At 40.7% G+C, this 27,553-nt stretch overlaps 1 protein-coding gene across 4 annotated transcripts in view; it reads right to left on the reverse strand.

The window, feature by feature from the left end:
* The window catches only part of TRIP12 (thyroid hormone receptor interactor 12), a 140,520-nt gene that overhangs the window by 38,992 nt on the left and 73,975 nt on the right, over nucleotides 1–27,553 (reverse strand). For 3 of the 4 annotated variants that reach the window (XM_042457473.1, XM_042457471.1, XM_042457472.1), the window contains exons 10-22: nucleotides 24,629–24,664; nucleotides 15,740–15,835; nucleotides 13,950–14,042; nucleotides 13,633–13,794; nucleotides 13,212–13,280; nucleotides 12,953–13,118; nucleotides 8,484–8,601; nucleotides 8,195–8,351; nucleotides 7,793–7,946; nucleotides 4,818–5,046; nucleotides 4,089–4,207; nucleotides 2,813–3,017; nucleotides 1,302–1,402 (exon numbers count right to left, since the gene is read on the reverse strand). In XM_042457473.1, coding sequence (XP_042313407.1) covers nucleotides 1,302–1,402; nucleotides 2,813–3,017; nucleotides 4,089–4,207; nucleotides 4,818–5,046; nucleotides 7,793–7,946; nucleotides 8,195–8,351; nucleotides 8,484–8,601; nucleotides 12,953–13,118; nucleotides 13,212–13,280; nucleotides 13,633–13,794; nucleotides 13,950–14,042; nucleotides 15,740–15,835; nucleotides 24,629–24,664 — 1,705 coding nt within the window. The remainder of the gene's footprint in view (nucleotides 1–1,301; nucleotides 1,403–2,812; nucleotides 3,018–4,088; nucleotides 4,208–4,817; nucleotides 5,047–7,792; nucleotides 7,947–8,194; nucleotides 8,352–8,483; nucleotides 8,602–12,952; nucleotides 13,119–13,211; nucleotides 13,281–13,632; nucleotides 13,795–13,949; nucleotides 14,043–15,739; nucleotides 15,836–24,628; nucleotides 24,665–27,553) is intronic. The other variant, XM_042457475.1, reaches the window with a different exon arrangement.

Here is a 27,553-nt window from a genome sequence, read left to right on the forward strand (position 1 = left end):
TTTTGGGCACCACAATTCAGAAAGGACATCGAGAAACTGGAGCGTGTCCAAAGGAGGGCGACAAAAATGGTGAAGGGTCTGGAAACCATGCCCTATGAGGAACGACTTAGGGAGCTGGGGATGTTTAGCCTGGAGAAAAGAAGGTTAAGAGGTGATATGATAGCCCTGTTTAAATATTTGAAAGGATGTCATATTGAGGAGGGAGCAAGCTTGTTTTCTGCTGCTCCAGAGAACAGGACCCGGAACAATGGATGCAAGCTACAGGAAAAGAGATTCCACCTGAACATTAGGAGGAACTTCCTGACAGTAAGGGCTGTTCGACAGTGGAATGCACTCCCTCGGAGGGTGATAGAGTCTCCTTCCTTGGAGGTCTTTAAACAGAGGCTGGATGGCCATCTGTCAGGGATGCTTTGATTTGGATTTCCTGCATGGCAGGGGGTTGGACTGGATGGCCCTAGTGGTCTCTTCCAACTCTATGATTCTATGATTCTATATGGCAATTCCTAGAAAGCCTGAAAAGATTAAGAGGAACAGTTATAAGGCAAAGAACCTTCAATTTTCTACAAAATGTAGGGGTGGAGGAATCATTCCTGTGTCAGTTTTCTGAAATGGAAAGCCTAGCTTGTGATTCTTTTACAAGCCAGATTCACAAGATAGAATTTCTTGATTGTTCATAAACCCATCATATTTGGGAGCAGCAATCCAGAATCTAGTTTTTACAACATACCAAACAAACCATTCCCTGCTTTTAGTGTCCATGGCAGAAGGGAAGAGCAAAATAGGAGCTAATGGAGCTGTGTCACAATAACCCAGGAATCTCCAGAAACTTTACTTAAACTTCTCATGTATTTCTTTAGTTTTATTATACTTTTGTAACTAAATATTCAGAAATCATGGTCTAAACACAATTGCTGGTTTCCAATACTGTAGAATCAATGGAATTTATATAAATGTTGACTTATAAATTTCCAATGAATTCAATGGGTCTATGCTAGTTGGGACAAATAATTGGCTGTAGGCCACTTACAACACAATGGCATCATTATGTAAAATAAAAGCAAAACAAAAGATATTTTATATTATGTGTTTTAACTTTTGAATGTTTTAAATCTTAATTTTATACTGTTTTATTTGGGTTATTTTAACTGTCTTTTAAAAGCTTGTTTATAAGGTGTTCTGATTTTGTGAGGTACCTTGGGTCCCCTTTTGGGAGAAAAGCGGCATAAAAATGAAATAAATAAAATTAAAATTAAAATAGATTTTACTGACATACTGGTTATGCAATTTGAAAATAAGCTTACCTTGATTGTCTACTTTGTCATCATCTCTGGGAGGTGAATACTTTGGCCGTCTTGGCCCACGTTTTGGCAATCTTTTTCTCTTCAGAACATCACTTAATCGACTATCAAATTAATAAAACATATATCTCATATCATCCAGATCATTGCTGTGATGCATTTTAACTAATTCGTATTACTTTTAAAGAAATCTGATTTTTAAAAATATTTCATTTGCTACAAGGTTGTCAGTGATCAGATAGTCCTAAAGTATTTCAGTGCCTTAAATCCATGTTAGTTCCAACTAGGGTAGTCATATTAAATCAATGGAAACTTGATAAGCCAAATCTTATGAAGCTTTCACTGTTTCAATGAGCTTATTGGAACTAATAATTAGACTTAAGCCTATGTAACATAATGATTTAAACAGCAATTCTTACCAAAGTTTAACTAGGGCCAAGCAACTGTTTTCAAATAAATTTCCAAGTGAAAAATGTATTGAAAATTATTATTTGAGAATCCATTAGCAATTAAAATCTTTCTAAGCTACCATTGTATTTGAGTTTCATTTATGAGTTCTTAAATGCAAAAATCTTTTTATTTATATAGAAGATAGATCTTGGCTCAGTGTTCATAATGTAGGCCATATAGTTTGTATAAGCTGCTGCTAGCTACTACAATCTATGACTGATGCAAACTGTCAAACAGAACAGATTGTCAAGCACAAGTTCATTAACCAACTGACTACTACCAGTTCTTTTTATTCTGTACAGAGAAAATGGAGAATAGACCTATTTATGTTTGGGAGAAAATCCCAAATGCTACTAACAATCCTAACTAATACTCCTGCATGTTGACAACTTCTCTATGCATAGAAAATGCATCTACACAACATAATTTTAAAAAATTTAATATGTATACTACAGTGTGCCCTTGCCTTACACAGGAATCCGTTCTGGGCCCTGCCACGTAAGGCAAGTTCCAGGTATGCTTGAGCCTCAATGAAACTAATGGGACTTGTGCATGCGGTGCGCGTGCCATTTGATTGTCATGCGGCTTTCAGAATCAGCTAAAAGCTGCATATAGCGTGCCTACGTATGATGCAGGTGCGCTGTAATCTTATTTATGTATTCCATAAAAGGATGAATGTACCATGCAAGGAAGGTAACACGCTTGCTCCATCTCTCCATCATCCCTTTGCTAACGTGAAAATGAATCAGAACTACTGAAGCTCTAGTACACATGGAGGCTCTCTATGAGATTGTGAACCCTAATTTTCCATGGTTCTAACTCACAGAAAGGGCTTCAATGGACTGAAGAGTCTCTCCTCACTAGACTCATTACTTTTCACATAGGAAAAACCACAATGGAAGGTACAAAGCTTGTGTACACCTTTCCTTATATGTTCCGTTAAATATTTAATCTTTTCACAAAATGCCTGAACAGTGCTATTAAAGGCTTTGTTCCATTGTTGAATCATAATTCGTAACAGGCTGACCAACATTTGATTCTGAGACCAAGACAAGCACACTCACCCCTGTGGACTTAAATCCAGAGAGTCTTCCCTGCTATGCTGTAAGCTTGGAGAGCCTAAATCTGCTGCTGCATTGCTAGCAGCAGTGGCTGTTCCAGTGCTTATTGTTGTAGCACCCAGCGTTCCTGAGCCATTAGTGCATGCTTTTGGGGGACTTGTCAGCAAAGTTTCTGATTCAGCGAGATTTTTCACCTGATGCATCACACCTGGAGAAAAGAAGGAAAGACAAGAGGAAAAAGAAAAAAGAATTAACTTCAGGGTGGCAGAAACTCTACTCTCAAAAGACACAATCGAATGAGTGCTCCCTCCACAGCCTCCTATGCACCCCACAACCTACACTAGAAGGTTGGGATACGTTTTAAAGCAAGTATTTAGGCATGAGATCTAATACAGGAGTCCTAATGCTAGTATGAACAAGACTGGATCTAACTCACCATAACTTACAAGGACTGTTCAAGACATACTAACTATAATCAATAGATGTGTAAACAAAATGTGGACTAGATCAGCTTTTGGTTGGCCTAACATGATTGTTCTTATATATACTTTAACATGAGGCGTAATCCTATGCACATCTAAATGACTGCTAGACACACAAATCTGGTACAGTAGTATGAAGAGTTATTTTCACTGGATGAATCAATGTTAAGGGAAGCATAGGAAGATTTCATAGGGCACTGGAATTAAATCCTAGTTTTAGATTTTGGTTACCTATAAAAATCATACAGACTGAGTATCCCTTATCTGGAAAAAAGGTATCTTAATATGCATTTGCAAATATTCTAAAATCTGAAAACATCAAAACACTTATGGCCCCAAGCTTCTTGGATAAGGGAGATTCAACCTGTATTCCAAGACCAGAAGTTACTTCTGGATACTCCTTGTTTTGGAAAAAGGCCTCTCTTGCGTTTAAACCAGCCAGAACATCAGAAAAGTGACACAAATATCATATGGGGATATTTTGAGTTTTTAAAAAAAAAAAATTGAAGAGGCACCCTGAGATCTGGCTCTGGACATATTAAGTCCCTAGGCCTTATGTAGCTGTCCACCCCTGTGCTACAACACCATGATATCTAAAACATAAGTATTTCTTAAGTGCAACAAGTTCTGAATAGAAATTTGAAGACTTATAAACTGAAACACTGCATCATGTAGAAACAAGTTTCCAGAAGTTCTGTATCTCATAGTGTTATTTCATTATACTTCCACATACTAGTGAACCTATGTCAGAGTCCTACTGTGTCAAATATGAGTATCAGACAGAAAATAAGCATTACCTTCCCTCCTGAAGTAAACACTAAAAATGTTTGGTAACTTTTGCATTAAGATCTCAGCCATCTGAAGGGCACCAACAACTATCTTAAGGTCTTGACTTGACAACATGGAGGCAATATGACTGCAACAGAAAAATACAGGTTATTTTGGCAAACTGTTTAGAAAATTAAAGCTTTATCTATGTATAGTTTGCACATGCAATTGAGAACACCTTCAATATAGGGCATAGTATAGAAAAAAGTATGTTAATGCTCATGGCATTGTCAGGGCCATTTCACCACACTACATGGTGGCACCTTGAATTTAGCCACTTGAGATATAGAAGAGTAGGCTGCCTCCAAGATGCTTTGGCATTCAATAGCTTTATCAAGCTTGTTTTTTCTAGGGTCCACAAGCAATCCCAGTGTCTTGCAATAGGCACTTTGAGAACTATTTGCCTAAGAGGTCATGCTTGGGGTTCGCCACTGTAAGTCATCCTTCCATTTGCACATATTATTCATTACATATTATGTATTATTATGTAATGAATAATATTAAAAATATAGAAGTGCATTTTGTCTGCATTTTTGTATTTAAAAGAATGTAATATCTATGCTATTGATAACCAGATCTCTTAAGTGGTATTTTTCACTAAGACTCTTACTCAAAATGAACTTCTAAATTAAGAATCATACTTCCTCCACAGTATCATTCACAGCAAGTTTTATGTAAAAATGTTTATTCACAATTACCTTGATACGGCATGATTTTTCAGAACATCTTTTAGAAGTTCAGCATCAGCAAAATAAATTATCCTAAGAATTGCTCTAAGGCACTTGTGTCTGACAGCAGGTCCAGCTGAAGAACTGTATACTTCATAGAGAACACCAAATAAGGTTTTTATGAAAGATTTAGCCAGTTCTGGATCTTCTTTCATCAGCTGTGCTCGAGCATCATCCTTCTTTGATTCTGGATGTCCACCTATAACAGAACAGGTTGATTATCAAGACCATTTCAAATGTTTAAGACATTTTTAAATCGGCTTCATCATGTACAGGGTAGTTTACTTTGGCGCTTTATAGAGCGCCCAAAAAGGGCGCTCTGCCGGTGCCTGTGTTTGCTGCGCCAGGGAACTGCAGCGGACAAACTGCGGGGTTCCCTGGCGCAGCAAAAAGAACCCACAAACAGTGGGTTCTTTTTGCGGCGCGGTTATGACGACGCAAGGTGCCAATGGCGCACTTGTGTCATTTCCGCACCATGGCGTGAGGATGCTAAGCGTCCGCTACGTCAAAATGGCAGCACCCATGTAGAATGGGCACCGCCATTTTGTACGTGCTCGGCACGTACTATGGTTAGGGGCATCCGGAAAGGACGCCCCTTCCTAACCCTAGTACGTGCCGAGCACGTACATTTTGGCGGTGTGTAACCCGCCTAAGGAAGATAAAGCACATAATGGTATAAACTGACAAGCAACAACATTGATTAAAAACCTTTAAATAAACCAAACATGTATTTGTTTATTTAGAGTATTTATACCCTGCTCTTCATCCACAAAGGCTCTCAGAGTGGTTTACAGATTGCTAATTTGAGAGTTTCCTTCCCTCAGGTTTACAATCTAAAAAGACATGACACAAAAGGATAAGGGAATTGCAGTGGGGATGAGGATCAAGTCCAGCAGCTTTGCTTACAAACTGAAATTGTTACAGATCCATTTTACTTGTTCAGATTTAGGTTTATATATGAGAAGCTACCTCTAAAATCACTTGGAAAGCTTTAAAAAAATTGTTTTGGTTTACACAGGCATATAAAGAAGGTAATAATCAGAGGGCCAAATCCTCTGGTTAGCTAAAACTAGACCAGATGCATTGAGTAAATGAGTCTATTCTAATTGGGAGTAACAACTGGATTCAGCCTGTAAATTTCCTTGTGTTATACAACTTCACTGAACACAGACTAACAAACTCTCCATCTTCCTGTAGAACTATGCTCCTTTCCTCCATATTGAACTGTTTCACCTTAAATTTGAGGTTTACATGGGTGTATTGATGGGCAGGGAAATGAGGGCATTGCTCCTCATATGAATCCCACCCTTCTGGAATTTTCCTTCATTGCAGTTGAGGATTCAGAAATAAAGTTTAGGCATCCAGAAAAAGAGAGAGGATATGACAGAATCCTGCAAAACCCTTCCACTAACACTTACAAAAACACTGTATATGTTCAAAAAGCTTTTCCATGCATGTAGAGTTTAGATACTGTAGGATTCACCTTTGGTGCATCTATAGCTGTGTGAGAAAACATACTGTGTGAGAGTAATGCACTTGAAAGAATTTGGATCATTTCTCTGCAGGTTTGCAGAGAACACATGGCACTTGAGACTTTACTAAAAGTTCAGATCGTTATGCACAAAATTATGCAAAATATTAATTTACTTCTTATTCAATGCCATTGAGTTTACAAAACTATTTTGTATATGGAAAATATTGTATTTAAAATTGATCTGCTTTTTTGAAAGCTTCACAACACACTTTCTAATTCAAATGTATTGATCAGCTGGTATTTTTTCATTATCTAGGAAAACCCTTTCCCATAAAAACCTTTTTACACTGACTGATGCCCAAACCCTACTGCCCCTCTAATTTTTGCCTCTTTCTCCCCTCATGAAAATTCTCTTACACCTGTGGAAATATACAATCTTAATGTGAAAAGTGAGTGGGATATTAACAGACTAGCACAAGCCACACTATACCTGAGTAACCCAAAAAGTATCAGAATTACATCAGAAACATATGTACAGTTTGTCACATATGTACAGTTTGTCACTTATAAAAAAGCCATGTAAAGGCTATACAATAAACTTTCAGCTATGTTCAGACTATGTTAGCTGAACTTCAGTCCCACTAATTTCAGTAGAAAAAGGACCATTGTTAACTTGCCCAACTGATTTCACTGTGACCTAAGTACAGCTTACCAAGTCTTTTTTTATTCTTTATTTGATTAACAGATAAAGAAAGAACAAGAAAAATAAGGTAGATGGATACATATAAGTGAGGGAGTATGTACATGCACACCTGTGTGCATTCATGCATGCACACACACACCTAATGTTCACTCTACAGAAGCCATAAGGAAAGGTAGACATGTATTACGGCAGGGGCGATGAGACAGGATAGCAAGTGAGTTGCAGCCTTGACACACAGCAGGTTGATCAACTTTATTCTTTCCTCAGCCTCCCTGGCTGGGAAAGGAATTGGGAAACAGAGGCAGCTTGGGACACAACCAGTTCCTAGACGAGCCCTTTCACCCACTATCTGCCATTTTAGTTACTACAATATATGTGGTTAACAAAGCCAGTGCACCTTTTGATTAGTGACAGGAGGAGCATGGAAAAAGGTAAAATGGGCCAGGTGACATCAAGAGGTCTGCTCCGGAGAGCCATGACCTCAGTGTCATCCAGTCCTCTAGTAATGTGTCAATACAACAGACAGATACAAGATTTTCTAATGGTTTTTTCAGGCTATGTTGCCATGTTTTAGATGCTGGCGAAACATCGGGAAGAAACTCTTCTAGAGCATGGCCCCATAGCCTGAAAACCCCACAAAAAACTATGGATGCTGGCCATGAAAGCCTTCAACTTCACACAGATACAAGAAATTACAAAAATTAGGACAGAAAGCAAGCCGTAGTGACAACAGGCAAAGCTGGAGATTATTTTTAAAACAGTACTTACTAGTGTTTGTATTGGCTAAAGGATTAGGTTTTCTCTGAATGGCACGTGCTGTTCCAGTATCCTCATTGATCTGCTGCATAGAATTAAAGTCAATTGTATAAACACGCCCCAGCGTAGACAGACTTATTTCATCTTCACCAACCTGATGAGCTGCCTAAGGACAAATATACAAATCTTAGATACAGTTATAGAGTGGTTTATAATATTCTCCTTGACCTTACATAAATGAAGATACCAATGACCATTATTTGCGTAAGAAAGAAAAAGGATCCACCAACTTGTACGATAGTGATATTTATTAGAACTTGTCAAGAACCTTACATATTTATGAAAGTAGCTTTTAAGTGATATATAAACTCGATGTACAATGCAGATATATATGGAATATACATAAATTAATACCTCAATTATCCGGCTATCAATTCTGTTATATGGATGCCAGAGGCCTCTATCATCCCGCCACTGCCATATTGCACCATCTGTATTTTGTGTGTTTCCTTTCTTTAGCATAGTGTCAACAGCAAAAATTCCTTCTTTAGGGAGGCATGGCATCAATTCACTGAAAAGAACAAATCAAATTTTGCCAACAATACCTTTATCCATTTGGAAAATCCACAAATAATTTAATTTCAATATACTATAAAATGAAATCCCAAGTGTATTCTGGAAGGGAAACTTGCAAAAAACATACCAGATAAGTGAAGTAAGCTCATACAGTTCTTGAGGACTTCTTGGAACTAGGTCTATTTGTTCTTGACAACTTCCATTTGAAGCTCCACAAAGAAGAAAGTGAAGAGTTTCCGCAATATCTTTATATATTAAAAGAACAAAACACAATATTACTCTGCCATGTTCTATACACTCGTCCCTCCACATTTGTGGCTTTGACTTTTGCGGATTTTATTATTCATAGATTTTATTAATATGTTCTCTCTAGGAATATCAAAGTCCTCCAGCACAACTCTATGGTCAACTTTAACCAAAGGTCACACTGAAGGACCTAGAGATTCCTAGAGAGAACACTCCACAAGGCATTTGTAGCTCCTCCAGTACAATTCGATGGTAGACGCTGACCACAGAGTTGCACTGAAAGATCTAGAGATTCTTAGAGATGTGTTCTCTTGGTTCAAAACACAGTGTTTTTGTTATTTGCATTTTTTCCACATTCACAGGGGTCCTGTGCCCCTAACCAAGGCGAATGTGGAGGGATGAGTGTACTTGGTGTTCTTAAGGTTCTCAAAGTGTGGGACAGGACCCTCAGGGGGCATGGAAGGGAAGGTGTGAAACTTGAATACCCTGATACTTCCTCCGCCAAACTTTTTATGTATAAAATTTACATGTGCATTGAGTTGTAAAACTGTTCTAATTTGAACAATGTTGCCTTGCAACATGTTAAAATATGAATATACATAAATGTGCAAATGAAAATATGTACACTAAATACAAAAAATATTCATATAACATGTTGGGGGGGGGTACGAAACATCTGTATGTAGATGTAAAGGAGGAATCCCCAAGAGAAATGGTTTGAGTACCACTGGTTTACATAATCAACAATTTGAAGCAAGAAGCTTCTATTGTTGATAACAGAATAGGGCATATATGGGAAATATTCTAGCTGAAAAAAAGTGAAACAATTTGTCTTGGAAAAGGCATGGATTTTCAACAACTTTGACAATTGTTTATTTAAAACAAAATAAACATATCATCAGTGCCAATGTCAGATCACTGCTTTTTAGGAAATACATTTATTTTTTTCATTTCTCTGAGGAAGCAATTAGTATTTCCAATACAGCAGGAGCAGTGACTGAAATTGATGCCCCATATATAGATGTCAACAGTTATGAAATTATAGAGATGAAAAGGTGTTGTATACGAACATCAAAATATGTAATACAGTAGAGTCTTGATTATCTGACATAAACTGGACCGGCTTGTAGTCGGATAACCGAATATGTCGGATAATCCAGACTTCCCCCCTCCCCTTCTCCCCACGGGTGCTGGCGCTGGAGCAGGCACCGCGCAGGGAAAAGGGGAGGGGCCGGGGCTCGCTCCTTTCCCTTCTCCCTGCGAGTGCCAGCACTGCTGCAGGCACCTGTGGAGAGAAGGGGATGGGGGCGGGGCCTCCTCTCCCTTCCTTCCCACAGGTGCAGCCACCCACGGGGAGGAAGGGACGGGTGGGGGCCGCCTTCTCTCCCTTCCTTCCCGCGGGTGCAGGCACCCACAGGGTGGAAGGGACGGGTGGGGGCTGCCTCCTCCTCTTGTCCCCAGGGCTGCCAGGCAACCGCGGGGAAAAGGGAACGGGACTGCAAGCCCCAGTGGGCCTCGCGGCCGGAAGTCCCGCCCCTTTCCCCTCGGCGACCTCCCTAATTGGTTGGGAGGCTGGGAAGGGGCAAGACTTCTGGCCGCAAATCCCCCTGGGGCTTGTAGGCAGCTGAAAGTCCCGCCCCTTCCCAGCCTCCCAACCAATCAGGGAGGCCGCCGAGGGGAAAGGGGCGGGACTTCCAGCCGCAAGGGGAGGCGAGCCAAGGGACTTTTGTCCCCAATCCGACGTCCCAGGGACATTGGATAATCTGGAGTGTCGGTTAACCGAAGGTCGGTTAACCGAGACTCTACTGTAGTTGTAGATACTGCCATACTGTGCTAGGATGTTCAAGATAAGATACATAGGCTGCAATGCTGAAAAGAGCAAAACCTCTTGATCAGACTCTGAATCTGTTGTAACAATTGGAAAAACCAACAAGTGTAATTCATAAATGTTTGTTAGGAAGCATTAAATTTGGTGTCAATTAATTTAGAACTGATTTGATAGTAATATTGCTCCAATTGTAATACCAAGTATCTTTAGATTTAAAAGTGTGCTTAGTTCAGTAAAAATGGATGCTTGGGGCACACTGGACCGCTTCACATCCTTTTAGAATAAATTGGTTGTGTCAGCTAAATGTAGATTATATAATATACATAATGCTTTCCTTGTGGGAGATATGTGAGCATGTCCACTGGTGGTTCCTTTTGGGATGTATGTATTACAACAAGAAAATATTTGATATTTGTACACGTACTTTTAAACTTTACTCCTTCAATCTGATGGACATTATATGAACAATTTGATGAACATTCAATCTGATGAACAATAGTACTCTAAAACAATATTGTTAAAGCTAGCTGATGTGAGATTCTGACAATTTAAAAAAAAATATGCCAGGGACAAAACCCTATTTGTAACTACACTAAATTATGTATTCGACAGATGCCACATCTAAGTAATTTTTATAGTCAGATTATGTTAATGTAAACACCTAATTCACAAGAATATTCTTTGTACTTCTATTTCTCTTGTTTTCCTTCTCCCCTTTTTTTAAAAAACTTGTAGACCAGAGCATTTTCATAAGAATACAGCATCTTGAGAGGCAAGAAGCAGTGACTATATGAGAATAAAGATGATGGCTTCTTGATAGCTGCTTCTCAAAACCATCACTCACTTTTCTACAATCTAGCCACTCAAGTACATTAAAAAAGTTAAGGAGAATTTACATACATAGCTTAGTATGGTGTGGGATTTGAGAGATCACTGGTCAAGCCACACCTGCGTTAAACAATATCCTCTCCATTTACAAAAAAAAATTCTCTTATACATCAGCCACACTAGTGTCCTCCTAAATAACCTATGGACTTCATACTCTGCTACTGCTCCTCTAAATCTTATTGTGTGGCCCCAACAAAATATCAAAAATTGCCTTGGAATTAAGTGTGAAGATGACTGAGTATCTTATTCTAAAGCACAATTGCACTTCCACATTCATCTGTAGGCATGAAAAAGGTAAGAGGCCTACATAATGCCCATGCATCTCCCATACCAGCTATACATTCTGATTTCTCCATTTGTATACAAAGCTTTTACTTGGTTTTATTCCCTTCTATTGTTTTTATACTGTCTATGTATACTTTTATAGTTTAACTGTCACTGCGTTTTAATTTTTATTTTATTTTTTAGTGAGCTCTACTGTGAAATTACAGCATGGCCTATTATGTTCTCTCCAATCACCCCACACAGCAGATTGTAAAATACATGCTGCGGTAGCTTTATTAAATTTTTAGAAATATCCTGGCACTTTTATATATCACATGTGTGCAGTTACTGTGAGTTGGGGAGGAACACTGTTTCCCTTGGGATCCAAGGAGCTATGTGGGGCAATATTTACCATATATACTCAATTATAAGTCGAGAAATTTGTGCCCAAATATTGACCCTAAAATCTGGGGTCGAATTATACAAGGGTCAATACAGTTACCATGGCTTGAGATCGACTGGAGGACAGTTAACAACAACAACAAACAGTAATAATGCCCATAAAGCTCCTTTAAAAAGTAGCCCTGATTTCCCACTCTCCATGCCTCGGCAGCACTTGCTGAAAGAGCTGCGAGGCACCAGTGTGAGTGTGCATGCAGTGATTCCCTTCTCGATCCTATCTCCAAACTTTTCTTTCTCCTCTTTGCATTTCCCCATTTTCCCTCCCTTTGCAAACTGATCTCCAAACCTTGCCTCTTCTTTGCATTTCCCCGTTTTCCCTCCATTTGCAAGCTGATCTCCAAACCTTTGCTTCTCTTCCTCCTCCTCCTCCTCCTCCTTGTGTTTCCTCTGAAAACCAAGCTTCTCTTTTCCCCCCTCCACTTCCAAGCCAACCTTAAAATCTGTCTCCTTAATTCTGCCCTCAACTTATCCATGGGGCATATCAAAATCCAAGATTTTGATCCTAAAACCTTCCCTCGACTTATACATGAGGTCGACTTGTACATGAGTATATACGTTACTTTTAAAAAAAACTTCATCTTAAACCAAAAAAAGCTCCCCTACACCTACAGGGATCATGAAAGAGGCAACACCACCACACTATAAGCGTTCAAGTGTTCATTCAACTATATGGAACCACATTTTCAGTGACTATAACTGAAAATCAGCTAAGAAAATAGATAAAATAAAAATTTAAGAATTGTCAAAAACATTTTAAGGGTCCTTCTGTCCTCTCCGCAGGGTTTAAAAACAGCTTAGGAGAAGGCCTCTTGCAGTCCACAGGCCACACTTTTCCCATCCCTGTGACAGATGACAGCAAACAGAACTTGAAATGAAAAGTATGCACATCCACATCCGCACATACTTACTTTGCTTCATGAGTTGAACTGCTAGTGTAGGACAGTTGGAGCACATTAGGGAAAACATGCGCACCACCATGATGAACATCCCTGAGCTCAGAATTGGAGGAGTCACTACAAGGAGCTGCTGAATATTTGTGAGCAAGTCCTTCGAGGCAACCTGTTGAAGCAAATTCTTTTTTAAAGAAAAGAAAAAAAAAAGAGACATTTAAGGATCACCTGATCAAACCTTTTAAACACTGTGTTAAAGAAAGAAAATAGATGTTACCTCTTCATGTTGGAAGTTGTCCACTAGACGTGCAAAACAGAGGCAAGTGCTTTCTACTGACTTTTTGTCCTATGAAGTTTGAATACAAATATTAGGTTTCAATATACAGTGTTTGGCATGTCAGGCACATCAAGAATTTCAATCCTGGAACTATCCTGTTAAGAGTTTTGCTAGGCAACAATCTAGGAAAGAAGCAAAACACCTCTCCCACCTTTGAAACCCAATCCAAAATCACCACCCAAGGAACTGGGGCAATCTCCACTTCATTTGGGCAAAAAACCCCTGTGACATTAATTAACATCTCCTCTTGTGGGATTTACTTTCACTAAAGGGTATTGGAAACCCTTCATACCACAAATAGTTCCCTGTACAAATTCACAGAAAAGTTCAGAAGACATATTTATCCCCAATGGCTTCTAACCTGGTGGGTTAATCTTTGTGTAAGCAATGGTAGAGAATCTGCAACGAAGTGAAACTCATCAGGAGTGATGCTCTGGCAGCAGTTGGCTGCAATAGCTAGTGCATTCCTCTGGGCATTTATGCTGAAAAATTCCAGATACAGCAGACAGTCTGCCAAGCCCCCCTATAATAGAGGAAAAAAGACACCAAAACAGTTCAATCAAAAAAGGGACTTTATATCACCAGGAAATTGCAACGTTTTCTGGGAGTAATTGCTTGGGCAGAGGGACTCTAGCAACAATCAAGACAAAAATAGTTTTCTTTAATGTAAATACTTACTGCCTGTAGAATAGCTTTACTATGTCTGCGTGATAACATCTCCAAGGCAGTCAGTGCCTGCTCTGCCACATCAATACACTGAATAACTTGCAGCTAGAATGAAAGTGATTTAATTAGTTTGTTTTCAGAGCAAGATGAAACTAGATTAGTTACCCATCTAAAGTGTCATTCATTTGCAAAAGCTCAGTCTTCAAACTGTAGTTTAATAGCTTCTGTTACTTCTAAATTTCCATGTTTTAATATTACTAACTTTTAATTCAACCCACAAATGCTTTAGTTTTGTTCACCATTTAGAGAGATTTCTTTCCAACTGTCTCCTATGTACAACACATCCACATTAACATACTTCATTCCATTCCCTTTGTTCATCATAAAAAGAAAAATGTCTGGCCAGTGTATTTAAGAAATGCAATAGCAAATTCATTCAGCTCTAGCTAGTAGCATTTTTTCCCCTGTGTTTTTGCTTAAAATGAAATTTTAAAAAAATTTAACTCTAGACCACAGCGAAATGATGGCTAAGTGCAGTTCTGATACTAAAACAAATCCCTGGGCTGAGCATGTACTCTAAGGCACCATAACTTTTATTCTAAAAGTATGCCATTTGTCTCTGCCCTCCTTTTTTGCCCCTGATGGAACTCAGAGTTCCAGTTAAAAAAAAATTCAAGACACCTCCAGGGCAAAAGCAGTATCTAAATAATTAATATCATTCATAAACATGAACACAGCACAGTACCATGTTTATCTGTGAATAAATCAGGAAGTCAGTAATAAAGGAAAATAAAAAAAATAAAAAATAAAAAAATAAAAAAATGCCAGGAAGAGACTAATCAATCTGCTAATCTTTTAAAACAGATGTTTGTGCAAAAATACAAAAGAATACAAAAAAAAAAATACAGAAGAGGAAAGGCCCAGAGAAATTATGTTCTCAAACAACTTTATTGGCAACTGCTGGTAGTTGAAAAGCTATCAAGTTTTTTTAAAAAAAGAAGATTTAGTGTATTGAATTAATGCTGGGTCGTCTTTGTATTGTTGTACTTCAAAATTCTCATAACTATTTTTATCTACCAAAAAGATTTTGACTAAACTCCACCTCACCTCCAAAATGCTATTCTTTACATCATACAAATGAATGAGTAGCCATGTTGGCCATGAGACAAATTCCAATGCCCATACACTGCTAATATCTTTGCTAGATTAAGTAGAAAGGGCACAGATTTCACATTGAACAAAGACATTTTAAATGCACACAGGAGAAGAGTAATGCAGTCTGCATGTTATCCTTCAGATGGTAGGCAAGAAAGGAACTGCTGTTGTTGTTAACTGCTGCAGCCTATCAAATTATTTATTCAATGCTCTGGGCTGGCTAGGAACAACATTTGGTTACCATGTGTGAATAACCACCCTGCACACAAAAATTCAAAGAATTTTGTGTTTGTTTGGTTGGTATAATTGTGTAACACCATAAAACAAACTTTAATTTGAGTTAATAAAGTTTTACTTAATGAAGAAAGACACTTTCACATACACTGGATTTCTCTTGCTGCTCCACAAAACAGCAGATGGCTCTTTTACATCTCTGAAGTGACAGTATCACTATCTTAAGCTTTAAGATATTTAATAAAAATATTAAATAGAAAATATTAAATCAAATATTAAAGAAATCAGAATAAGTCCACAACTCTGACACCACAGATAAATCCTTATTAATGCACAGCTCCTAATGTGAAAATTGTTTCAGAAGACTTCTATTAGAACCAATTCTAAATTAATAATGCTAGTAACAGTATTACCTTTTCCAAAAAAACAGGAATGGCATCTACCACAACAGCAGATGATCTTGGAAGTGCTTCCATCATATAGGTTAAGGCCCGACAAGCATGATTCATCTACAAAAACAACATATGAATATAAGAAGAGTCCTGCTGGATCACACCAAAAACTATTTAGTCCAATGTCCTCTTTCCTATACTGGCTAATGAACAGGATAGATTGCTCATTCCCAGTTGTTTCCCAGCAAAGAAAATCAGAGGAATGCTGCCTTTGATTGTGAAAATAACAGGCAGCCATCATGAGAAACTGTCATTAACAGACAACTGTCAACATTACCTAGAATATGCAAATTATTAAAGCTGTGAACAGGTTGCTTACCTGTAACTGTGATTCTTCAACTAGTCATCTGTGAACTCACACAAATGGGTTTTTGGCATCTGCCCAATGTATTTTTCATAACCTTCTAGATCAGTTTATAAAAGTGTTTTGGTGATATCCCCGTTAACCTCCTGCACAGCTAACTTCCAGTATGTTTCCTGCCTAAACCCTCTAATCTCTGGACACTGATGCAGAAGCCATTATAGCTAAGCAACCTGTTCTTCTTCTTGTGGTGCCTGTGACTCACACAAATGGGAGACTAACAAACTACTCACCATAGGAGGATGGGACTCTTGTAAATGAACATGGCTTTTTCTCTTTGTAATATGACATTGTAGATTTCAATAAAAATGGGAGAAAAAAACCTATATGAGCCTGGAGAGCCATGACACACGAGAGAAGCACAGGCCTTCTAAATACAGCCTCTGAGTGCATCCTGGCATCCAATCTATAGTATTATATGGAAGTCGAAGTCTGGAACCACATGGAAGCCCTACAAATGAAATGAAAATAGATGCCTCTCAAAAAGGCTGTTGAAGCTGCCAATGCTCTAGTTGAGTGGCTCCTCAGCTGAGATGGAGGTTGCTTGCCAGCCACTTAATACACCAACTGAACAGTATATGCTATCCATTTGGAGAGACATTTGAATCGAAGCAGGTAGTTTTTTCTTGCTCGATGAACAGCAAAGGAAAAGTCTCTGTGATTTCCTAAAAGAAGAGGTTCTAAGTAGAAACCTAGTGCTCTACGTATGTCCAAAAAATTAAGCAAACATTCTGGGACAGAAGTACAGTGGGCCCTTCCTTTACGCAGGGGATGGATAAAGGACAACATTCTTTCTGGAAACACAGGGAAGATGGATCAAACCTAAGGGTACAAAGTTCTCCTGCTCATCATGTATAAGTAATCACAATGGGGAAATTAGTTTTCCATGTAAGTAACATGAGGTCACAAGAAACCATAGCTTTTAAAGGTTTTCTGGAAAACTGAGAGAGGACTAGCTGCAAGTTCCATTGAGCAGTAGGATCAAGCACTGGTGGTGCAAATTCTTGTATCTGTTTAGGAATTTATTCACTAAAGGGTCTAAGAAACAAGATGATTTGCCAAGACACTGAAAGTATCAAGAGATGGCTGATAAATAACATCTAACGCATGACAGAGTCCTTTATCTGAAAAGGAAACAAGGAAATCCAGGAGATGCATAGTCTATGCATCAACTGGAACGATACTTTTCATCTGAAGAAATTCAAGAAGCATTTGTAAGACTATAAAGGTCATGTAGATGGCTTGTGGGCTGCCACGATTATACATCTAGCCAAAGCTGACAAAGACATCAGAGGCAGATCTTCCAGAGGGCTAGTTTCAGTGTCTGCAAATCAGGACACCTACTTTTACTCTTGTAGATGAAGAGGAGACAAAGACGACATGGCAGGCGAAGATACTGTTCTTTGGAGAGGTGAATCTGAGAGGGAACCATGGCTGCCTCAGCCACCTTGTCCTTGTCCTAATTTTGGCAATCACCCTCATAACGAGAGGAAACAGAGGAGGGCCATTCCAGCGGAACTGGAGTGCAGCAGTAAGTGATTTCCCTGTGGTCACTGGAGCAGGAGATTTGGCACTGCTTGTTTGCAGGTGACAGCAACAAGTCTACTGCTGGTATGCCTTAGCTACTGAAGATCTTGAGAACAGCACTCCGATGCAACCTCTCTTATTGACAGGACACAGATGTCCAACTCAGAGCATCTACTAGGGCATTCTGTTCTCTGGGGAGGTGTATTATGGAGATCCAGATTTTCCATAGTACACACCAGGTCCAAAAACACTACTGTGAAGTGTAATAATGCCTCCTTGTTTGTTCAGGTTGTCAACAATATTGATGTTGTCTGACATGATATGTACTGCCTTGCCATACAGGATTTACTGGAATGCTTTCAAAATAGCTAACATCTTGATGGTGTTTATACAAAGTGTGTTCTCCTATGTGGATCAATGCTCCTTGACAGTCAGTCAATCCAAACATGTTTTCCTTCTTTCTAAGGATGTGTCAGTGGTGACCACTCTTAGTGGTTGTCAAGGCAGGCATGGCATCCTTGCCTGGATGTTGAGTGGGTCCATCCATCATCTATGAGAAAAACATTCACTTTGAGGGGTCATCAACATCTTGAAATGAGAGTCTGAAAGAGCAATAGACTTCAACAGAAACTATGCCTGAACAGGCCTCATTCCTCAACCAAGCATATGGAATTAGTAATGTCATTGAAGCCATGAGACCTAAAAGGACTCAAACTTTTTGGGCCTGAATCTGTCAGGTGCGAAGGCATCCCCTGGAGGCTTTCTGAAAAGCACAGACTCTATATTCTAGAAGAACCAGAGCCTATGCTCCCAAATCTAACATGGCTCCTATGAAATGCACTTGTTGCATAGGCTCCAGGTGAGATTTCTCAAAGTTCACAATGAGACTGAGAGCAGTGTGGAGTTGTGACGTATATTTGAAAGCAGTTGCTCTCTTGTACGAGCAATAAAAAGCCAATTGTTGATATGGGGGAATAGGAGAGTGCCCTGTTGTCAAAACAAGCTGCCACCACTGCCATGTGCTTGGTGAACTCACAGAGAGCAATGCATGGACCAAAAGGCAAGACGTGAAAGCCTTTCTTTCCACAGCAAAGCACAGGAATCTGCAATGACAAGGTCAGATCACAATGTGAAATTATGTGTCCTTCAAATCCAGCATGGTAAATCAATCACCCTTCTGTATCAGGGGGAGAATAATGTTGATGGTTACCACCTTGAAATACCTGGGTTTGATGTAAAAATTGACATCTCAAAGATCCAAGATGGGACACAATCCATCACCTTGCTTTGAGACAGTGGACTAACCAACGAACCTTGATGCAACTGGGACAGAGGGACAGGCTCTATGGCTCCTTTGAGGAACAAACTGGTTACCTTTTGTTTGAGAATGAGTGAAGAAGAAGCCACCTGTACATGGCATCTTCCAGAATTCCATCGCATAGACCCTTTTGACCATACCGAGGTTCTAAAAATCCAAGGTGATAGAACTCAAACATATTAGTATCTGCTGAACTTGATGCCAGAAGATGGAATGGTGATGCCACAATCCATGACAACAATAGGGCAACTGTTCTGAAAGAAGTCAAAGATGCCACTTATTGGAGTCTTCATACCTCTTCTTGTATTGGGGAGGCCTGATCCTAGGATGAAGCCTTCTAAGAAGTAGACGACATAAGAGAGGACTGATTCTGCTAATGGCCTGAATGAGGAGTATAGGCATGTCTAGCCCCAGGGTAAAATCTGTGGAAATGTGAATGAAAAAGTTGTGATTATGTCTGGAAGTCAAGTTTCTTTGCCATGAATATAATTTTATAATTATGCCCCAACTTCTGACTGGTTGCAGAACTAAACAGGCCACCTTTGATGAACGGGAGATTTTCTATTGTTGCCCATGCCTGCTGTGATAATCCTGAGGACAGCAACCAAGTATGGTGACAGAGCACAATCTACCGCATGGTGTGCAGTAGTAATCTGTTGAAGCAAACCAATACACCTAAGCATGCAACAAAGTAACAGCCTGTTTTATCTTCTTCTGAGAGCTTACCCAGGAATGCTAGAATTCCCCCCCCCCCCCCCCGACCCACAAAAATTGCTGATAAGTGCCCATGCAGGTACAACAGTTAGCAATTCAGAATATTAGTGCTGATATAGAATAAAATTTGCATGATAAGCTCTTCTCCTTTCTCGTCTGCTGGTACAGAGCGTAACTTTTACAACAAACAAGACTGAGTAGCATCAACAATTATTGAATTAGGTATGGGGTGCTGGCAACCAAATCTGAGGCTAACTCCACAAATGTATGTAGCAATTCAATCTTATTTGAAGGAGAAAGAATAGAGAAAGGTACTGACAATGATTTTTGGGCAAAAGGCAAAATGTAAGGTAGCAAGGAAAGAGAGCCCAAAGATGAGGCCTGGTTCTGTATGTGCTGGTATACTGGGTGTTGAATGACAGGTTTGGCTTGTTAGGTCTGTAAACTAAGCAAGTGAGCCATGCACCGTATTTGGTCTGCGAAGGACCTGACATTGTCCATTGGCAAGATAGGGTCACATTCAACAGGCTTCAGGAGAGACTGAATTCAACTAACGAATGCAAGGCGGAGGTGGAAAAATCATCTGATGGTGAAACCTCCAGCGAAGTCTACAATTGTTTACTTTTTTGAAGAGTCACAATAAAGGATAGTGATGGCCCAACACTAAAACAAAATGAGAGGGCTTAGCTTTCAAATCAGTTTCAGAAAAGTACTGGAAGGCAGGCTGTATGGGATTGAGACTGAACACTAGGCAAAGATCTCATGGAAGTGGCAGAAAGGGCATTCAGAAGAGAATGAGATGTAGATCACCATGGTGGAGGACAGAGCAATAGGATGGCTCTCCTTGTTGTCAGGAGGGGTAATAAAACTCCTCTGGGTACTGACAATACCAATAGTATTTTCAGTCTTGATGACACTGACAGTCTGGTGAAGGAGAAAGCTCGGAGTATCAATATGGGAAACCTCTCCTGAGGATCGAACATAAAGAGTCCTCTCTGTTGTAATATCATGAGGTGCCAAAAAGCATAATGAACCCATAGGTGGACTGTGAACCCGACTATAAGGGGGCCGAGGATCAGCTACTGAAAGATCTGGACAAAGCTAAAGTAGAAATCTCCCTACAATGCTGACAAGCCCAATACTTCTCAAGCAAAAACGGTATAGGTCTTATTCTGGGAAGAGATGGTACTGGCGGAAGAGGTTTGCTCTGAGCAGTAAGTCTGCACTCTGTTGCAACAACAGAAACAGGCTGCTTAACTTGTGGGGAGGGATCAACTATTTCTTCAGTCCAAAGTAGTTTGTCGAGCCATAGGTTCAGATGATTTCACAGACAAAGTAGTTATGGGATGTGTTCATCTTTGTTTGACTTTCTTCTTTTTGTTTCTTGTTGCCCTTTTGAGGCTGGAATTCACAGCCAGAATGGATTTGAGAGACTTTCTTGGGGTTGATAGAGCCTCTCTCGTTGAGTAGAAATGGTCTCTTTTATGGGTTCAAAAGCTACTGGTTTTTGTGAAACCAATCAAAGCCTAGCACCCAGTTCAAAAACCAGTCTTTCTACAGAACGATGCTTGGTAGAACCCATCTCCAACAATGAATTTTTTGATGCAAACCGCATCAAAGCCCGATGCAGTTGGTACCAACAAATGTCCAGATGGAACCTGGGATTGTGATGTTGCAACTGTAACAGAAGTTTTATGGAGCACTCTGTTCTAACTAGTGGTGTCGGATGCTCTCAAAGTGCTCTCCCACGGGACAGCTTTCAATCTAGAAACATGATTTCAACAGACCCTGCAAGGTAAAACTTGGCATTGAGCACAAGTACCAACATTACGACCCTCACCAAGACAAAGGATGCACTTTCTGTGACCATCCTTTTCTGATATTTCCCCCCCATAGGAGAAACAGCGCTTGAAGAAATGCAGAAGATGCCATAAACCAGTAAGTCTGGCAAAGATGAAAACCTATGGAAACCAACACAACAGGAGGCTTACACAGTAACTGGTCAAAAATAGGAGAAAAACCAAGAAATAGGTATACTATATATCACTAAGTACAAATGTTCTTAAAGGAATGTGAATGTATTGTAACAAAACTAAATCTCCCAACATGTAAGACCTAAGAACAGGCTGAATTGCATAACGATATTCCATTACATACAGTAATATGAATATAGTGAACAATGATATGAGAAAATGATACAATATTTCAATTGAAACATGTTCCTTTAAGAAATGTTACACATGAATAAGCCACCTGCAGAGTATTTCAAAGTAAGCGTATATTAGCACTACTAGTTACAATCAGTTTATACTCATGGATTTTGTTATATGCATGCTGAAATTGGCCTAAAATATGGGTAAGCAGTTTATATGTGTAAGGAATGATATATTGGTTGTTTTCTTTGTGATAATTGCATATTTTTCTGTTAATGTATGTTAATTTTATATATATATATATCTTCCTGAATTGTAATCTGGAATTGAAATGTTATAGCATTACTGAAGATGATGATTGCCATATATACTCGACTATAAGTCGAGAAATTTATGCCCCAAAAAGGACTCCAAAATCATGGGTAGACTTATATAGGGGCAATGTTAATGCTATGTATAAATTTTCTGCAAAAAGTGCCTACCTTCCTCTGTAGCCAAGGATCTTGTAACAGCTCCCCATTTTGAGTCCCTGGCATGCTCTCCTCTCACCCTCCCTCTCCGTGTGTGTGTGTGTGTGTGTGTGTGTGTGTGTGTGTGTGTTATCCCTCAGCCTTCCCGCGCAGCCAGAGCTAACAAGCAGCTGCTGAGTCAAGAGGGAGAGACAGTATGCCCGGGCTTGGACCCCCTTCTGCAAGCTATGAGCATGGAAATCCTCGGTGAAGAAAAGAAAGAGAGAGGTCTGTCCCCCCTTTTGGAAGCCATTAGCCTTGGGAATCCTGGGTAAAGAGAAGAGAGTGAGAAGAGTATCTACCCCCCTTTTGCAAGCCATAAGCCTTTGGAATCCTGGGTAAAGAGAAGAGGGGGGAGTTTCTACCCCCCCCCCTTTTCAAGCCATGAGCCCTGGGAATTCTGGGGTGAAGGCAGCGAGGGGGGGGGTTCTACCCCATTTTGCAAGCCATAAGCATTGGGAATGCTTTTGATAAAGGTGTGTGTGTGTGCGCGCGCGCGCGCGCGCGTGCGTGCTGAGGTTTGTTTCCCCTTTTCCATGCTGAGACTGTGACCCTTGGGAGAGGTCTAGAGAGGAAGATGTAGGGAGGGACATGGTGCTTTGTTTCCCCCTTTAGATCTTTTGTAACATGCCCCACTGTTTGACCCTTGACTTACCCATGGGTCATATCAAAATCCATGATTTTCGCCCCAAAAACTGTCCTTGACTTATACATGAGGTCGACTTATACAGGAGTATAAATGGCCTCAAAACTCCAGATGTAGCCATCTGCTACCAGTATTAGTATCAATGCTACTTGCATCAATGCCACCAGTGCTTCTTCTAACATTTATATACTGCTACCTTGATTACCAACAGTTTGGAAGTACCATGACAGTGTAATCTTCGCAAGGTGACTTATCTTGGCATGCTCTCCTTATCTTGGTTCTCTGGGACACTGCTAGCATTGCCAGGCTTCTTATTGAATTAAAATTACTGGGATATTCACCTTACATTGACAACCATGAAGTCACCGGAGTAAACAGAAGGATTGGTTATCTCAGCACCATATATCCTTGCAAGGTGTTTTTTGGTTGAACTCTTTATTTACAATTATTATTCTCCTACAGTCAGCCCTCCTTATACGCAGATTTGCCATGCGCGGATTTGGGCATTTGCGGATGGCAAACCCAGAAGTTGTCCCTAATGGCAGCGCACGTGCACACGCGCTGCCATTGAGGACAGAAGTCCCTCTCCTCTCCTCCCCTCCTCTTTCCCTCTCCCCCAGAGGCCTCTTCCTCCTCGCTGCCGCCGCCACTGCTGCAGAAGGGCCAGGTGGCGGCCTGGAGGCCTCTTGGCCTCCAACAGCACCACCCGGCTTTTCCAGCAGCGGTGGCAAGGGAGGCCGAAGTGGTGAAGAGGCCAGGTGGCAGTGCTGGAGACCTTGAAGGCCTCGGGCGCTGCTGCTCTGCCTCCTCACTGTCGCGGAAGGGCCAGGTGGTGAGGAGGCGTAGCAGCAGCGCTAGCTCAGAGGCCGTCAAGGCCTCCAGCACGTCCGCCTCGACCTCCTCGCCACCGCTGTGGGAAAGGCCAGGTGGTGTTGGAGGCCAAGAGCCCTCCAGGCCACTACCTGGATTTTCTGCGGCGGCAGCGAGGAGAATGAGGTCAAGCTTCATTCTCCTCGTCGCTGCTGCCACCACTGCGGAAGGGCCGGGTGGCGGCCTGGAGGCCTCTTGGCCTCCAACAGCACCAACCGGCCTTTCGTGGCGGTGGAGGCAGCGGCGAGGAGCACGAGGCTTGGCCTCCCAGCCTCCTCACCACCGCCACTGTGGGAGAGGAGGAGGAGGCAGCGGTGGCAATGAGGAGAAGGTAAGCAGGGAGGCAGGGAGGGAGGGAGGGAGGGAGGAGAGGGACTTGATAGTCCAGTTGAAAAGAATAAGACAGAACACAAAAGAAATATCATAGTCTGTTAAGGGGAAAACCAAGTCAAACTGTAAACCAAGTCAAAACGAGTACACAGATACAAAACAGAGATGGCTCTGAAATGACTCTCTTCCTATGGCAAACAAAAAGGAACTGAGGGTTTAGGTGGAAAGCATGCCAGATACTGAGTAGGGAGTGGGCAAGGCTACTGCAAAAACACTTATGCAACTGATCTATAAGGTTCCAAAGCACGCACTGACCAGATGCAAGAAAGACATTTGTGTTGAGTCACAGAGACCATGAAGAATAACTATAAGATTTACAGTACCTGAAGCTGCATTTAACAAAATGAGCGTGAAATACTTACAATGTCAAAGTTGTGCTCCATCTGCAGCAATGTTATCTATAAACAAAATTAAAAGATTAATGATTTCACACCATAAGAAAACAGATTTTATTTAAACAGGTGACATTATACCATGCTCATTCTGTTAAGCTGTGGAGGAGTTTGGATAATGTTCGGGGGGGGGGGGCTGGTTGGATAGTACAAGAGAAACATGTAAGTACTGTACTCCTAAGGCCACTCCAGTTTTGCACATTCAGGTCCAACAGCTATAGTAGGTGATTTCTTTATTTTATAACACTCAGTTCAACATGCATGTCAGGCCACTAGGAAAAATCATCCAGGAATGCAAATTACATACTGTATATATAGATTGCAGATGCAGTTTCCTTTCCCTGTCTATATGGCTGTTTATCTGTCCTAGCCATAATATGGAAGGCTCTGGATGTCCTGATGGCAATCATAAGGGGTTTCTTGTCTTCCTGAGCTTTCAGGGTGTCCGCCTAGTCTTTGACTTAAGACAGAAGAGGAAACCAAGGCTGAAATGGAGGCATTTGGAATTTGGTCATGACTTTCATGTAAAGCTTTCTAGCTTGTGAACCAGGATTCCTGGATGAAGCTAATTTAACCTGTTTTTGTTAATTATTACCATGAAGTGATTGGGGAGTTGCATCTGACTGGCAGCCGTGTGGCTGGACAGTTTGAAGATCTCCTCTGACCCTTCAGGTAGGTCCAGGTCTACAGGCTGGGCTAGGATATCTGGCATCTCATCACTGGTACCTTAATTGGTACCTTAGGGAGCCCTGGTGGCACAGTAGTTAAATGCCTGCACTGCAGCCACTCATAGCCGCAAAGTTGTGAGTTTGTTCCCAGGGGCTCCAAGATACACTCAGCCTTGCATCCTTCAGTAGGTTGGGGAGAATTAGCTTACACGTAAACTGCTTAGGGAGTGCTTAGTTCACTGATAAGAGGTTGGGGGGGGAGCAGTGATCAATAACCCCATTCTCTTATTCCTTCAAGTGTCCACAAGCCCCTTAATGACTCTGAGGCTGAGTGCAAGATGTACTTCTCTAAGGCAATTCACCACTCAGTCCACATGGAAAGGTCCAAGGAAAATGGGTTAAATCTGTTGGTAGGGCAGATAGGAATTATGTTCTCAGTCTTAGTCACTCCTGTGGCTGTGGTTTCTGAGAGTTCCAAAGGGAAGAGTTTGGCAGGAAAATGAAGGAAATATGATAGGTGGAAGAACAGACAAGTGAAGCCCCTGTACTTTTTTTAACTGGAGGATGGAAGGTAGAGGTTGGAAAGAAAAGAAAATGATAGTCAAAGAGAGCTCTTATTGCAATACCTGTACAAAACAGAGGCAGGCAGTTGGCTGGAGAACTACTATATTGCCCTTCTATGGGAATCAGCAGCTATCATTTCTTTCACAAGGACGGAAAAGAAAAACCACCCCAATCAAGGACCAGCTGGAGTAGTCCTATCTAGCAGTGGATGGGGAACCAGTAATATTGGGGCAAGACTCCAGTTGCTGAAATAATCCATCCTATTCAAGGTGTCTGGGTGGGGTGATTCTGGCCTCTCTAAACTTCCCCATTTTTGCCTTTAAAATACTTCAAATCCGAGAAAGACTGGGACTTAAAAAACCCTCTCACTCAATTTTACCCAGTAGCTAACTTGCAGCCAATGATTTTTTTCCCCAACACTGGTATAAAAATGCAACTACAAAAGTTGGACTATTGAGTTTGATTTAACATGCATTGATGCATCTAATGAAAATAATACATACACACTATCATATCATAAACCAATTTTAACAGATCAAGAGAAAATGAGAGACAACATACAGAACAGTTACCATATTCTCCTGCAGTACAATTATTCTATATAAGGCAAGTATGTACATTTCCCACAATTTCTAGCAGTGTTGGCACCAAACCCTAAATCTTCCATTCCATATGTTCATTAATTACTTAAGACTAGAATAAAACAACTGAACTCACTGGTTATACACTTTCCTGTAAAGTAACTACAATTTACTTAGGAGCATAATACATCTCACCAATCATCAGCTCCTGTGTACTTGCAAAAACAGCTCAGTCCATCTATTGGCCAACTTGGGCCAACCAAACACCTTGCTCCTCAATCTGAATCTATAGCTTCCATGTCCAGGTAAAGCTCCAAAAAGTATTTTAGAAAATGAAAAGCCCCCATATATACAGGTTGCTCACCTGTGATGGTATTTCTTCGAGTGATCATCTGCGAATACATACAAATGGGTTGTACTGCACCTGCGCAGTGCTGCTCAGAAACTTCTGGAATCCCTGGGCAAAGTTAACGTTGCAACTTTTTGGAAGTAGCCCCGTCCATCCCTGTCTTCCTGCTCTTTCCCCAGTTCCAAAATTTTTGTTGCGTAAGCAACATAAGAATGAGCCAATGTAGAGCAGGACACTGAGGGGAAGATGGATGGGATTTGTATGTATTCGCAGATGACCACTCGAAGAAATACCGTCACAGGGGAGCAACCTGTCCTCCTTCTTCGTGGTCTCTGCGAATCATACAAATGGGTTAGATTGACAAGCTTAGGTCAGTGGTGGAGGGAGTTTCATGACAACAAGTTAGGTTCAAAAAAAAGCTGTGTTTAGAAATGCAGTGCAAAATCAATGTAAACCTGAAAACAACACTGCCCTCCCAAAAGCTGCGTCTCGTTTGGCCCTGGTATCCAGCCTATAATGTTTGTTGAAAGTCAAGGACTGGAACAAAACAGCAGCTTTACAGACATCCTCCAAGGGGACCCCAATCAAAAAAGCAGAGGATATCGCTACTGCCCTAGTTGCATGGGATCGAACCCTGGCAGTGAGAGGTCTACTTGACAGTTCGCAGCAGAGGTGGATGGTACCAGCCACCCATTTGGAAAGTCTCTGCTCAGTCACAGGCAGTCCGTTTTTC

This window comes from Sceloporus undulatus, chromosome 3 (assembly GCF_019175285.1).
Source record: "Sceloporus undulatus isolate JIND9_A2432 ecotype Alabama chromosome 3, SceUnd_v1.1, whole genome shotgun sequence".
Taxonomy (NCBI): Eukaryota; Metazoa; Chordata; class Lepidosauria; order Squamata; family Phrynosomatidae; genus Sceloporus; species Sceloporus undulatus.